The sequence below is a fragment of the Felis catus genome, chromosome B3 (genome assembly GCF_018350175.1).
Source record: "Felis catus isolate Fca126 chromosome B3, F.catus_Fca126_mat1.0, whole genome shotgun sequence".
Classification (NCBI taxonomy): Eukaryota; Metazoa; Chordata; class Mammalia; order Carnivora; family Felidae; genus Felis; species Felis catus.
Window position 1 is genome coordinate 61,061,676 of NC_058373.1, and position 15,986 is coordinate 61,077,661.

General features: G+C 48.4%; 1 protein-coding gene across 3 annotated transcripts in view; it reads left to right on the forward strand.

The window, feature by feature from the left end:
- PLA2G4E (phospholipase A2 group IVE) overlaps positions 1-15,986 on the forward strand; it is a 60,637-nt gene that overhangs the window by 11,047 nt on the left and 33,604 nt on the right. Inside the window, exon 1 of one of the 3 annotated variants that reach the window (XM_019832634.2) lies at positions 10,620-10,749. The exons of the other annotated variants lie outside the window; for them this stretch is intronic. Coding sequence (XP_019688193.2) covers positions 10,654-10,749 — 96 coding nt within the window. The 5' untranslated portion in view covers positions 10,620-10,653. Of the gene's footprint in view, positions 1-10,619; positions 10,750-15,986 lie in introns of those variants that run through there. 3 annotated transcript variants of the gene reach the window in all.

Here is a 15,986-nt window from a genome sequence, read left to right on the forward strand (position 1 = left end):
TTTTAAATGTGAAAAACGCATGCCTTAGAATTGATGAAATACAGTAATAGCAAAACTTAAATACAACTTAAATGTCCATCACACAAAACATGCAGATAAGTTGTGGTGTACTTTACAGCCATGAAAAATCAAGGAGCAAGATCTATATTTACCAATATAGCCAAATCCTGTAAACATAATATCTGGTTGGGGGGAGAAAAATCCAAGTTTACTGTAGAATGCATATCCTTTATGTGATACCACTTATATAAAGTCTAAAACATGTAAAGTGATACCAAATAGAAATACAGACATGTTTAGAAAAGAAATAAAGAGGGGTGCCTGGGTGGCTCAATCGGTTGAGTGTCCAACTTTGGCTCAGGTCATGATCTCATGGTTCATGAGTTCTAGCCTGACCTTTGACTTGCTGCTGTCAGCACAGAGCCTGCTTCGGATCCTGTCCACCTCTCTCCAGCTAACCCTCTCTTTATCTCTCTCTATCAAAAATAAATAAACATTAAAAAAAATTTTTTAAAGAAAAAGAATAAAGAAATGCCTTGGAATGATGGCTAGAAATCCAGGGTTGTGGTTCTCCCCTGAGGAGAGGGGAAATGACTATATTACCACTGTTTTATTTTTTACTCTGAGTAGTGGATTCATAGATGTTTACTTTATTATTCTTTATACATTTTGCATGTCATAAAATTGCTTAATATTTTTTTAAAAGGAGAAACTGAAATTATAGGCTAAGCTAGGAAGATGTACTTTGTGGGAGGCTGTTTTATTTGGACTGGGAAGCAATTTCTTCCTCCCTCCTTCCATCCTCTTGCAGCTGGATGTCTTTGGGTTAAAAGGTCATCCCAAAAGTCAAATGTTGAGCTCATTTGTGAATTCTTATCCCAGCCTGCTTAGGATACTATTTCCATTTCCTGTGGTCCTTCTGCCACCTGCTTCTTCTTATGCATTGCCTCGTGGGCCTGCCCCATCCTGCCTGCCTTTCCCTTCCGTCAACTCAGCCTTACTCACAGGTTGAGGATGGCTGCCTGTTTCCAACCCTAGCCAGGAGAAGGAGTGAGCTTCCTCTACCCCAGCTCTAGGCAGCAACAGTAACCAATGCTCTTTTCCATCCCAGTTTACCTGGTGTTGAAATGGAGTGGTGAAGGCGATCATCACTCCTCCCATGACTAGGAAAGGCTTTACCTATGCTGGGGTGTCACAAAGGCAGTAGGTATGTGAGTGGGAGGTAGATGTATTATAGGGTTGACTTGCAGAGTCAAAGACCAACAAGAGACCTCTGTAGATCCTAGGAACAAGGGGAGGTATTGGGGCAGATGAGAGAAAGAACTTGGAAGAGTTCTCATCCCATTTTCCCCCAAACTGTCCTCTGAAGACAAAAGCACATACGTGTACCTCCCACCCTCAATGTGTCCTGGAGGAGATTTGGTTTTCCTAATTTGAAGGCATAAGGGAATCAGTTCAGGAGACAGAAGAGGACACAACACTGGGGTAGTTCTCCCCTCCCCTCTCCCTAATGGAGAGTCCCAAATAGAGACTTGCCACAGAGGTGGTGGTCAGGTGAATTAGCCAGAATTCCTTCAGCCACAAGTGCAGAATAATGGAAGCTGGATTCAAATAAGCATAAGATGGGTTGGATGTGGGGATGCCTTTATTGTCTTGTGTAATTGGTACGTCCAAGGTGTATGAGGGCTTCAGGCATGGCTGAATTTAGTAGTCCAGAACACATTCTCAGAACTTTCCCTTTTTCTCCCTATCTCTCAACTTTGCTTTTTCTATGTCAGCTTAGTTTTTTTTTTTAATTTTTTAAAAAAACTTTTAGAAGAAAGAAAGCATAAGTCAGGGAGAGGGAGAGGGAGAGAGAGAGAATCTTAAGCAGGCTTCATGCTCAGTGCAGAGCCCTATGCAGGGCTCAGTCCCATGACCCTGGGATCATAACCTGAACCTAAATCAAGAGTCTGACACTCAACCAACTGAGCTACCCAGGTGCCCCTATGTCAGCTTAGTTTCTTATACTGAATCCTTCCATGTGGTGACAGTAACTCAAAGTTTACATCTTCCTTAGAGTTCATAATCTAGATAAAAGAGTAATAGCTCTCTTTCCCTCCATCTCACTAATCTCCACCACTACCACCACCACGACCCCACCCACCCATAATCCTAAAAAGAAGAAGGGGGGGGGGGGAGATCTAATTGTTCCTGAACCAATCAGTGAATCTAAGAAGTTGGGGATGCTGACTGGCCACACTGGTGGTAGAGGCAGGCACTTCTGAGGAAGGAGGAAGATTCCCCATGATTGACAGCTCCATAAGATCCCCAGTGTTATTTTATCAGATGACGGGGAAAGGAATTCTAGGGGGCATTATGTCCATATACTAGGATCCCATATACAGACTCAATCACCCCTTAACCTCAGAATTGGCTTGAATATGTGAAATTGTTTATAGATTTTGTTCATATACTCCAAAATAAAATCAGAATGCAATCAAATTATTTCCTCTCAAATAATTTTAAAGCCTAGGAGTGCTTATAAACACTCATAGGTACAAATAATTACAGACTGCAGGTCTGGCATGCCAGGTATGTGTCTGCTTTAAAAAATATTTTCAAGAAAAGTTAAAAATAATCTAGCCAATCATCCTAGTTTTCCCAGGTTTTAGCACTAAAAGTCCCTTGTCCCAGGAAACCTCTCCTTCCTTGGCCAACTGGGTCAGTTGGTCACCCTAAGTGTGTCTTTAGTTATTGTTTATAGCAGACAGGAGCTGAAGGCGGCAATCCAGGTACAACAGGGGCCTGGTCTGGACTCTTGGAATCCAGAGTCCTTCCCTCTGAGGATCTGCATCACCAGAAAGAAGACTGGAACACCCTACTCCCACTCCCCAGACCCCTACAAACGCATGTGCCCGGGGGGGGGGGGAGGTGGCACCTGCCCGTGGCAGGAGATGGCTGCAATGCTGCCGGCTCCCAGGCACTGGGGACAAGAGAGGCTTAAGCCCAGCCCCCTCCAGGGCCCACTGTGGACAGAGCTGGAGGACCCAGCTAACAGCAAGAAGCGCCTCTTCCAGACTGCTCCCAGGCAGGGAAAGGGCTCCCACCCCTCTCTGCTCCTCACAGACCCAAGGGTCCCTTCTGCCTGCTGTGCTTGGCTCACCCACTTCTTCAGTCTCGCCCAGGTGCAGCCTAGATTATAGCAGTCAGACCCAGGGGCCAGCCCCAGCTCCACCTCCAGGAATGCCCTTTGCCCCAGTGCATCCTCCTGGCAGCTCCCCTCTGCTCTCCCAGGTCCTGGAGCCCACTAGCCACCAACCAGCCAGGGCTTGTAAGAGGGCGGGGCAGGGCAGTGGAGGGCAAGAAGCCAGGTGGGAGTGCCCTGGAAGTCACCGCAGTGTCAGAGAGCCAGCTCAGCCACTCTCCACTTCCTCAGTGCAAATTCTTTAACTCAAACCCTGATCACTACCTCAAAATCATCCTAGTTCTCATGGTACTTGGCCTGAACCAGCTATAAGGCTTACATGAACCCTGAGTCTGGCAGGGCAAGCAGGGCTGAGGCTGTGGGGACAGCTGGAAATGGGTCTTTAGGGTCACATTCCAGGACCCCCAGGGGTGGATGACACTAATCCAGGCTGGTGTGACAGGACTTTATTCTCCAGTGAGGGCTCAGGGTCTCCCCGCAAGAGAGAGCACATGTGCATCCCCTCCCAAAGGCACACCCCACACTCCTCACACTTGCAACTGGGGGAAGGGGTGGTAAGAGGAGTCACCAGCCCTGGATCCTGCTGAGAACAGGCCACAGGCTCTGTGTTCACTCACCCCCAGCGTCCTCCTCATGTCTCCCATCCCCCTCACCAAAGATCAGTCTATTTTTAGTCACTTTCAGCACTTCTCTGACCATATCCTTGGTTGTTCCTCATTTCTGGCATCAAACACACTATGTTTACAGTTTGGGGTCTATCATAGCTTATTCAGAAGGACCCTGAGAATTCCCCATTTATTCTCAGTGTGAACTGGTGCCCAAGCATGGTGAAGCCTCAGTAGGCAGCACGGCAGGCCAGACCCCTGAAGGCAGCAGCCAGAAGGGATGCTGAGGCTCCCTGGTTCTGTGGTCTTGCCGTAGCTATGTCTCAGACTCACTGGAGATAATGAAAAGATACAGACTCCAGGCCCCACTCCTAGGATTCCAGACTCACTTAGTCCAACCTCCTGTTTTACAGAAGAGGAAAGTGAGGCCCGGAGAGAGGCATCCATTTGTTTTGTATCATCCTGCAGAGCTGGAACTGGAGCCCACAGCTCCTGGTTTCCAGTCTAGGGCTCTGTCCGCCACCCCACAGCGCATGCCTGAACACTGACCTTGAAATCAGTAGGGAGTGAAGGCATTCCTCAGCTCTGCTGGGACCTGTCAAACCCAGGAATTAGTATGAGGACACCTCTTGCTCACAGACCCTCGCAGGCCAACACCGCCCATCCCCTTGTCCTCTGCCCTGAGACGTGGTGGGGAGCGGCTCTCGGGAAGTGACTGCAGAACCTTGGTTCAGGGGCTTGACCCAGATGGAATCTGTGGGGAATTATGTTCCTCTGCTAGAACTTGGCTGTAACCAAATTCAGTCCAAAGACAGCACCAGTGAATGGGATAGACTCGAACCATCGGATACAGTACTTAAAACAATGGCACCAGGGGTGCCTGGGTGGCTCAGTCAGTTAAGCGTCTGACTCTGGCTCAGGTCATGATCTCACGGTTGGTGAGTTTGAGCCCCGTGTCAGGCTCTGTGCTGACAGCTCAGAGCCTGGAGCCTGCTTCAGGCTCTGTCTCCCTCTCTCTCTGCCTCTCCCTTGCTTGTGCTCTCTCTCTCTCTCTTTTTCTCTCCCTCAACCTCTCTCTCTCTCAACCTCTCTCTCTCAAAAAGATATAAATATTAAAAAATTTTTAATAAAAAAATTATAAAACAACAGCACCAGTCCAAGCTCACCCTGACACATTACTTCATAGCTGAATTTGGTTGAACCTTCCCCTAATCCTCTCCCTGTGGAGTCTAGGGTTCCCCCTGCCACCACCGTGCCCTGGTGGAGGAGATGATGTCAAGAGACTTGGCAGAGTTTGGGGGATGCTTGATCAGCCATCTTGGGACCAAGAAAAGTGAGGGCCACTTGTCATCCCTCTGTGGGAGAAGCCAGGGTCTCCCCACCCCACACATCTGCCCTGTGGGTTTTCCTAGGCTTGGCAGAAGAGGCTTGTGGGATAGCAAGGCGACAGGGAAGTGTGCAGGGAGAGGAAGAGAAGACTTACGAGCCTGCTCTGGATTCCTCCCCCTCCTCCATAGACAAGCAGGTCTTTTTCTTTCCCAAGTCCTATCCTCTTAGGTCCAGAGTAACAGCTAGAAAATCTGAGGCAGTCTGCATGGCACTGGAGCCCATAGGGCATTTGGGTAGGGTGAGACCCAGCAGCGTTTCTCACAGGTGAAGAGGGAGAGGTATTTATCAGGGGCCTTTTGTAGACCATGGCTTGCCCTGAGGGGCCACACTAGGCTGATCAAAGAGGCACACCTGCCTTCCAACTCACCCAAACCACACGGTCCTGATGGTCACCTGTCCTACCCATAGGAGCAGGATTTGCTATATTTCTTAAATACCCTCTGCTCAGAAACTTTCCATGAGTTACCACTGCCAACAAACAATCGTGATTCTTGTACTTGATATCCAGGACTTACTTTCACCTCCTTTCATCTCCTTTCTGAGTCTTCATAGCCTTGCTCATGCTGTCTCTCCTGACACAGATGCCCTCTCCTGCTTTATTCATCAGGTCCCTACCCTTCCTCCAAAGGCAAGTGCAAGTCCTTCCTATGCCACGCAGCCTCTTCTGACCTTCCCAGCCCTGGGTGGTCATGCTCTCAGAGCAGCGTATCTTCACACCTCTGTTCCTCATACATGATAGGATCATCCTGAGACCACTTTTGTGATCTTCCTGTCTCACCCAATTAGTTTGTAGCTCCTTGGGCAGGGATGATGTCTTGGTGTCTCTGATATTGCTGTGTATCACACCTCTTGTGGCAAAACCATCGCTAACTGAGGGTCAGCCACATGCTAAGACCTTCATCCCAGTCAGTCTCCATAACCACCCCACGAGGTAGAAATCATTATGCTTTCCATTTTACAGATGGAGAAATTCAAGTTTATAAGGATAAATTTACCCAGGTCCATGCAGCTAATATGTGGTAGAAGCAGTGTTCAAATGCAGTTGTGACACTTTAAAGCCCAGACCCTTAACCAACTATACCATGTTCAGTCAGGTTTGAGGCAATGTCAGTGTTATCCTCACAGAGGTAAACCAGTGACAAAAAGTAAATGCAGTGTAGGAAAGGCTCCAGCCAGTTTTGTTATGTGAGAGAGAGTCAGGAGCTGGAAAATAACACCTGTCATCTAGTTGAAACAAGAGGCCACAACTTTTAGTAGCAGGACCTTCCCAAGATTGAGAAATGTGGAGCTGTGGATGAAAGTAATTTGAGGATGCAAAGCACTCAGCTGGACCTTCACATTTTGCTACCAAGAAGAAGAACAGAAAATACTTGTGAGCCAGACCTACTGACAGAACTAAGGATATAAGTATTATCTACATTGGGATGAAGGTTCTTTCTTATAATGTTTTTAAAAATATGTATATATTTTTATATGTTTGTTTATTTTTGTGAGAGAGATAGAGAACAGGGGAGGGGCAGAGAGAGGGAGACAGAGGATCTGAAGCAGGCTCTGTGCTGGCAGCAGATAGCCTGATGTGGGGCTTAAACCCATGAATCTTGAGATCCTGACCTGAGCTGAAGTCAGAGGCTTAAACAACTGAGCCACCCAGGTGCCCCTATTTCTTGTTTTGTTTATGCTTATTTTGTGTCATTTTGTATCTCCTCATCATGAAGTGGACCCACGTCTAGCCTGTTGGCCAGAAGTCCTGACACATCTCAACATATTAAGACACATCTCCCAACGTGTATATTGTTAGAGCCAGAAATTCTGGACTCAGACTGACTTGCATCCCAGCCCTGTCACTTATCATGGTGACCCCAAGCAACTTACTCATCCTCTCCGTGTTTCAATTCTTTTTTTTCTTTAACGTTTATTTATTTTTGTAGGAAAGAAAGACAGAATGTGAGCAGGGGAGGGGCAGAGAGAGACACACACACAGAATCCAAAACGGGCTCCAGGCTCTGAGCTATCAGCGCAGAGTCTGACATGGGGCTCAAACTCACCAACCACAAGATCATGACCTGAGCCATAGTCAGTCACCCAACTGACTGAGCCACCCAGGCGCACCTCAATTCTTTTTTTAATGAGATAATAATAATAATATCTACTTCATAGGTAGAAAAGACTTTGTCACTTTTTATACATTCAGCAAATGTGAGCCACTTCATTTCTGTTGACATCTGCGTAATATTCCAGTGTGTGAATGTGCCCTAGTAATCAAACCATTCCTTGATTGGTGGGCTTAGGTGTTTCCAGATGATGAACAAGACAAGCAATGTCTCTACCCTTAAAGGAAAGAGGCAGAAAGAATAATTGAACAAGATAATCCAAGATATGATACCTTAAATCAAATCAAATAAGCAGAGTGACTCAGAAACACACAGGTGGGCGAGAGGCATACATGTTACGGAGGGTGGTCAGGCAAGAGCTGCAGAAAAAGGACATTTGAGCAGATCCATGACCATGAAAAAGAGCAGTAACACACAGAGTCAGTGTCAAAGACATGAGGAGGGAACAGCAAGTGCAGAATCCCTGATGTGGGAAAGAGCTTGCCATGTTCCGGGTGTGGAGGGCCAGTAGAGCTGGAACTCACGTGTGAGGGGAGGAATGGAACAGATGTGAGCAGCCAGACCACACGGGTCCTTCCAGGGCATGGCAAGAAATGAGAGCAACCAGAAGCTGGGAGGGTTTTACTCCGGGTTGCAACATCATCTAGCTGGTGTTTTTAGGAGACCACTTGTGCCCTTCTGTAGAGAATGGCTTATAGGAAGGCAAGAGAGGAAGCAGGGAGACCAGGTAGGCTAATGCAGTTGTTGCAATGAGTAAAGGCAAAGGCTTTCACCAGAGCAATGGCAGCGAAGCTGGGGAAAAGCTGGAGAGAAAAAATTTCCTCTGAGGATGTGGAGTGTATCCTCCTTGGTCCCGTGAGCCCCATACTTGCCCTCATGATTGGTTCTTATTTCCCTGTACCTACATACCCTTCTCCATTCTCTCCTCAGAAAGGCAACCATTATTCAACTTTCTTGGTGTTTTCCAATTTAATAGCTGCACTGAAATCTCACTGGTGTTTTAATCTGCATTTCCCTGACTACGGATGATTTTGAGCATCTCCTCAAACGCCTGTTAGCTTTGTGGGATTGCCTTCCTATATAAACTGCAGGTTCAAATCTTTGGTCTATTTTTATGTTGGCACAGCCATCTTTTTTTTGTGGATTACATAAGAATTCTTTGTATATGCTACATAGTGATCCTTTGGTGATTTGCAGATGCATTGCAAATATCTTCTGTCATTCTGTCAACTGTCTTTTAACTTTTTCTGCATGTTCTTAGTTGACAGAAATCCTTAATCCTCATGTAGAGATTTAGAAATTTTTTGCCTTATGGTTCCTGGTTTCCAAATGTTTAAGAAATCCTTCTTACCCCCATAAATAGATTCTCCCACATTGTCTTCAACTAGCCTTATGGTTTTCCATTTCATGTGTTGATCCCATTTACAGCCTATTTTTTAAATATGGCAATAATGGGGATGTTGTTTAATTTGTTCTACTTAGCGAGCCACTCAGGTCCATGTCATCTGTTAAAAAGCTTTTCTTTTCCTCTTAAGTTGTGGTGCCAATTTTATCATTAAGTTCCATTACATATCAGGACATGTCTCTGATCCCTCTATCTTTGTCCCATTGGTCTGGTTCTTGTGCCAGTGACATACTGTTTGTCTAAGTGTGGCTTTGTACTTTATCTTAGCATCTGGCAGGCCAAGACTCTCTTCTTTACCATTATTTTTTAATGGTGAGTTCATTATCCATGGATATTTATTAAGAGGAAAATATTGGGGATATACTTTAGAGGTAGTGCTTTTCTTGTGACGTTTTTGCTTTACTGAAGCAAAATTTTGTTTACTGAAATTTTGTTTCTATATATTCAAATCTGATCATACGTCTTTATTGGCTTCTAGGCTTTGTACCTTATTTAGGAAGATTCTCTTCATCCCAATATTATATTAATGTTGTCTAATACCTTATTTGAACTTTTCTATGGTTTTATTTTAATGGTTAGATTTTTAATTAGGCTGGAATTTGGTTTTTGTACAGTTATAAAGTTGGGATCTAGTGATTTTATTCCAGGGCAAGCTAGGTTTTCCAATAACAAATAGTCCATCCTTTCATCCCTATCTGCAAGACTTCCTTTATCATACACCAAAATTCCATATATACATAGGATTGTTTCTGGGCTTTGTTTGCTTTGTGGAAGGTATTGGGATCCAGAATTCGTTGACAAAGAATGGATAAGCATTGGATGCATTGGAGCAGAATGGCCATTTGAAGGGATGGTTACAAAACTCACTGGCCAGCCAGGTGTAGGGGGCATGAATCCCTGAGAGGCAGAGGAGGCTGAGAGACAGAAGCCACTGATGGGATGGGAAGGAAGGGACAGGCACTGAAGGCATCTTGAAAGAGGGAAGGTGAGAAATTCATCCTTGCTGGGTCCTTGGGGGAGTCACCTCACCTCTACCTGGCATAGAAAGAGGTCCCACAGATACCACCAACCAAGTTTCATCCCTGCATTTGGGCCTGGTCAGCCCTGTGTTCAGATCTCACCCTCAATTTCACAAAATCACTTTAATATGTGGGCCAGAAAAGCCGGTTGTGGGGCCTCAGGCAACAGCGCAGGCAGGAAACTCCCAGTGTACCCAGCTGGGCAACCGAGCAGGCGAAGTCACCTCACTGGGCCCCTGAATGAGCCTACCACTAGGCCAGAGATAGGGATCAGGTGGGTGGGGCGGGAGCATCCTCTAAGCTGTCCTGAGACAGTCTGGGCACACCCTCTCTGCACCTGGCTTCCCAGGAGGGAGAGCTGGGGACACCTGTACTTGACCCTTTCCTCACCAAGGATTGAGGCAATTATTTTTTTTTCTCCTCCTAACATTGGGAGCCCTGACCATGGTCTCTGCCTCCCTGGAGTCCCTGCTCACAGCTCCTGGGCACCAAGCTGGGGGACTCAGTGGAGTTAGGAGGGAGGGCACCTTCCCCCCATCTCCTCAGATGCCCAGAAGGGCATCTCTGAGCCATGACCTTGATAAGCTGAAGAAAGAGGGCCTTCCCAGATCATGGCTGTGCTAATCCTAAAGTTGTCAGGGTCCAGGATCCTCTTCTTGCCACCCTGTTTCCTTGGACAGCCAGGTGGTATGTTTCTGGGGGTGGCAGACTGCTGACCCCAAGGGCCAGAGTTCCCTGCTGGTTCCTGCATTTCCAAGATCTGCACTCTTCAGGGTCCCTTGATGTAAACACATCTAGACCCCCTGTTCCCCATCTGCCTACCCGCCCTAACCCCTCCCCATGCAATCCCAGCCACAGCAGAGAGGTGTCCAGAAGGCGGAGCTCTGAGTCAGAATATAAATTCCCAATCTTGCCACCCAGCTGGAGAGCTGACACGATGCTCCAGAGGCAGATGCCCGCCTGGCTCTCCCACTACCTACCAGACCTATACCAGGCAGAAGATGGCAAGCCTTCATCCCCCTGCGCCTTGGAGGTGAGGGAGCAGTGCTGGGTAGGTGGGGCAGAGGCTGAGGGCAGGAGACAGGCACAGGGAGGGCTGGGAGCATTGTAGACTCCGGAGACATGGAGCACCTAGGCTCAGCAGCCCTACCTAGCACCTGGGGACATGGTCTGGCCCAGCTGGAACTCCTGGGGGGATGGCCCAGCTGGGGTTACCCACAGGCTCGACACTGTGCTGTGGTGTGGCCCAGAGCCATCTGGGGCCAAGACAGCACCTGGATAGATGGTGCTCAGCACTGCCAGGGGGGTGGATCTACACTGGCCTGTCCTAGCTGTGAGTGGACATTTACCCTACGGTCATTCTAAATTGCTGTGCCTTGTGAGTGTGTGTTACAGTATCCCATGAGGATCCGTGGCATTGCCAACCTGTCACATTAGCCGCGAAGCCCAGCTGGGTCTGTGGTCAAGACTCCTGGGTCCATCCGATTCCTCATAGCCTCGTAGAGAGACCCTGGGTTCAAGCAACGGGTTGCCAGGGCTCCAGACCAGCTCCACCTCAGCTTTCCCATTTACCTCAAGCTTCCAGTTTTCCATAGGCATGCCATGGCCAGGACTTTCAGTAGCAATTTCTTCCTCATTCCCCTCCTCAGGGTTCCCTCCCCCAGCTCACACTGAATCACTGAATGAGGCAAGTGATGCCCTGAAAGTATCTTGTCCTTTTGGGGTGGGAGATGGAGACCCTACTCAGCCTCCAATGAACCCACGGAGGGGAGCTCTGAGCTCCATGGTGCCTGGTGCCCTGCTGCCCTGGCCAGGATAGACATCACCTCCTGGGATGTGCCACTTTCCCCCCACAGCACCTCAAGGAGCTGGAAGAGCCTCTGGTCAGCGCATGTTCCTGCCTCCCCAGTCTGGTTGAGCCTGTGGAACCTGGGCTGGGGGAGAGCTTCCACAGAAGGGACAGGGCGAGTGAAGCAGCTGAGGACTGCGCCTGTCCCTCTCAGGTCCCAGAGGGTGCAAGGCTCAGAGCTGGACCTGTCACCTAGCCTGTGTGATTAAAAGGGAAAACAGCATGGTAGCTCCTCCCGGGAACCCCCTGGTCTGGGATGTTGCTCAGATTAGCTGGGAAATGTTCTGAGGTCCCATAAAGTCCCCATCCCAATGGTGTCATCTTAGGGAGGGCCCACGCATCCGGGGAGGGATCACCAAGATGTTCGGGGCTCTGATACAGGTGTTGTAAGGAACAGGCTACACCCAGCTCACTGGGGAGGAGGAGGCGGCACCATCAGCCACGCCTGTCCTGAGAAGCCCTGGGGACAGATGGCCCACAGGCTCCCTGCGCGCTGTCTTCCCCTCTCCCGCACCCCAGACCTCATGGGCTGGTTTAGTTAGGGTGTGCCTGGCCCGGGGTAGGGTATCACACCCACCACCTCTGAAACAGGGTTGTCAGACCCTCTCCCCAACTCCCACCCCCACCTGGGAGCCTGTCCTTGGGATCCCATCTGTAACCACTCTTCTGACTAATTTGTGGTGACAGCTAGACCTGGGGTGTAGGGTAAGCCCTGAATTGAGAGCCAAGGGCCTACTCCTGCCTCTGCTATTAAGTAGTCCAGTGTGTGACCTGGAGCAAGCTTTGAGCCATTTTGGTTAATTCTCGGTGAGAGCCAGCCTCCGGGTGGATGGAAAGTGTGCTGCCCTGTGGTCAGGTGGATCTGCACCTGAGTCCCGGCCCTGCCGTTTCTGGGCTGTGTGTCCCTGTGTGAGATGCAGTGTCTCTAAACCTAGTCTTGTCCCCTACAAAGTGGGGATGGCAGCACCTTCCCCACAGTGTGGCTGGAGGGCTAATTGAGAGCAGATGCGATGTAGCCAGCACAGGCTCAGGGCCTGGCATGCTGGAGGAGGGTGGTGAGTTGTGCTCCCCAACTTCCGCCAAGGTCATACCTATAAAGATGGGCGTGGGAAGGGGTACTATTGAATTGCATAATAGCCAGTCCTGAGGACAACATCTTTTCCACAGGAGATCCCCCTGTCCTATGTAGGTCTCAAGGGGGAAGTAGGGTCCTGAAGGGATCAGCCCCAGGAACCAAGGCCAGGGAGGAGGCTGGAGCTGGAGTCGTGTGTGTGACCACAGCCTGAGTAATAGAGCCCTTTCTCCCACATGGCTTCCCTGAAAACTAGCAGGCTCGCCCTCCCTGTAGGTTATTAACGCGTCCGAATACACTTCTGCACTGTTTGCCAAGTAGTTTCTGCCTTGAGCTCCAACCCCCTGAGTACTCCCTGCTCCTTACCCAGGACCCCCCAATGGCCCCGTGAACCGAAGGATTGATGTCCATCCCTGCTGCAGGGCTGCGGTCCAGCTGGTATGGTTTCTGGCCGTGGCTATGATTTCATCGTGATAACCAGCCAAGGTATCTTGTCCGAGGGACAGGCTTATCCAAGTCCCTAAAGTGGTTACCCTTACCACACTATAACCTGCCCCATGAACTTGCCATAATGTTGCCGGTTTCTGGCTCCCATCTGCTTTGTGCTTTGTTCTCTTGGATCTTGGTAATTGGATCAATTATCTCTGGGGCCATGAAGTTTTGCTTATCTCTAGCACCACTCCAGTTCAGCTGGTTATACCAGGAGCAAAATATTTACATTCATTTTTATCCAAGAAGGTCATTTTTCTCAGACCTAGTTCTTGGAATCATCTGGGCCCAAGACCTGAATCCCATGTTCCCACTGCCTACCTCTCAGCATGGCCCCTCTGGGCCACCTCCCAAACTCCCTGCCAGGTGCTGCCTCTCTGCTGGCAAAGATGTCAGAGTAGTTTGTAGAGCCCTTTGGAATTGAGTCTCTCCTGCAAATTCTTGAGCTAGAAGTTGTGATTTGAGACTCAAGGTAGACCACGAAGGAGCCCTCTAGGCTACTGGGAAGCAGAACTCCTCCAAGAACCCTTACACTTCAGTGTATACTGGCTCTTTAAAAAAAGAGAGAGGGGCGCCTGGGTGGCTCAGTTAAGCATCTGACTCTTGGTTTCAGCTCAGGTCATGATCTCATGGTTTGTGAGTTTGAGCTTCACATCAGGCTCTGTGCTGACAGCGTAGAGCCTGCTTGGGATTCTCTGTCTCTCTCTCTCTCTCTCTCTCTCTCTCTCTCTGCCCCTCCCCCACCTGTGCTCGCTCTCTCTCTCTCTCTCTCTCTCTCTCTCTCAAAATAAATGAACTTTAAAAAAATAAAAAAGAAAGAGATCATGAAACATATTGGCAGAAATGTAGCCAATAAAAGCATTACTGGTAGAAGGACTACCAGAGTTTGGGGATTATTGGAGGGCCTTGAGGGAATTCAGAGTGAAAAGAAGAAGCTGCTAGGAAAAGAGGTTCTAAGAGGAAAAGATGAAGGAGGAGGAGGTGAGGGCCAAGCAGCACGTGTCTCTGCGTTGAACGTTAATGATTGTTTTCCTTTTTAAAAAAAATTTTTATGTTTATTTTTGAGAGAGAGTGTCAGAGTGTAAGCAGGGGAGAGCAGAGAGTGAGGGAGACACAGAATCTGAAGCAGGTTCCAGGTTCTGAGCTGTCAGCGCAGAGCCCGATGTGGGGCTCGAACCCATGAACCGCAAGATCATGACCTGAGCCAAAGTCAGACGCTTAATCAACTGAGCCACCCAGGTGTCCCAAGTGCTGCTTTCAAGTAAGATGACAGCATGATCATGATTATGAGCAACAGGCTTAAGAATTAGAACTGGATTCAAACTCGGGCTCCTTTGATTCTAGCTGAGTGCCCACCATCAAAGGACTTAGTCTCAGATTCGCCATCTGTAAAGCGAGGCTAATAATAACTGCTTCGAGGGGTGGTGGAAAGATTGAGCAATATGAAACATAGAGATTACACACACAACGCTTAGCATGTGGCACACAGTCAAGGGATAGTAGCTGGTGTTGTTAGCCTTGCTGAGTTAGAATGCGAAGAGATGGTCAACCTCACCGGAAGGCATCAGGGTTAGATAGCGGAGGACTTTCCCTGGGAGGCAGGGCGACCTCGAGTGAGGTGCTGCGGGAAGCTGTGAGTGCTCATTCCCTTCCAGACAAGACAGAAGGGGGGTCAGGCAGGGCTATGGGCAGCCCTCCTGGAGGCAGAAGAAGGGCTGTGATGATCGAGAGTCCTTCAATACTAGGGAATGTCCCTGAGGACTGACCCTTGCCTGAGCCGAGGCCTCTGGTGGCCCACATTTGAACTCTGGTTGCCATCTGAGAAAGTGGGCCACTGGGAACAGGCTTTGCCAGAACTGCTCTCCTGGGTGAAAACTGACTCCTGCTTCCTCACAAGATCATACCAGGACACCTGCTGAGCCAGCTGGGGAGTGAGAAATGAGGAGCCCATCATGCCCAGACTGGGTATGGCCAACAGCCATAGCCATATTTCCAAAGCCAGGAGAGAAGTGGTGTATGTGGCCTTTGCCTCGAGCCACCCAGCTCAAAACAGAATCTTGTTAGATCAAGTTATGGGCTGTGAGGATTTCCAATATTTCGGAGTTAATCTCACAAAAGGATTCCTCAGACCTGTATAGGACTGTCAGTTTGGCTTTTGTTCTGATTCAGAGGCAGCTGCTGGGAACTGAGGAGGAAGGGACCCGAAGCCTGACTTACACATCTATCTCGGGTTCTAAGTAGCAGCCTTCCCAGGCTTCGTTCTATTGTTGCTGTTTAGAATAAGCCCCAGAAGAGGCTGGAAGGACAGACATCAAAACACGGACAGTTCCCCTGACGAGAAAAAAAAAAATAATTGTAACTATGTGTGGTGATGGATGTTAACCAAACTCGTTGTGGTAATCATACTGCAGTATATATGTATATCAACTCATCTTGCTATATACTTAAAACTAATACGGTATATCTCAATTGTATCTCAATTTAAAAAGATAGCAATACCTCAATCATAGCAAGATAGCAGGACCTCAAGGTCTTAATGAAGGTTTTAAAATGTAAGGAAGGGGTGCCTGGGTGGCTCAATGTGTTAAGCATCTGACTTCGGCTCAGGTCATGATCTCACGGTTTGTGGGTTTGAGCCCTGTGTCCGACTCTGTGCTGACAGCTCGGAGCCTAGAGCCTGCTTCCGATTCTGTGTCTCCTTCTCTTCCTGTTCCTCCCCTGCTTGTGCTCTCTCTCTCTCTCTCAAAAATAAATAAAGATTAAAATTGTTTTTAAAAATGTAAGAAAAGTGACGAATAGTAAATATTCAGTAGATGTTAGTCATTGCAATATTATTATCTCTGATAATATAACCAAGGCA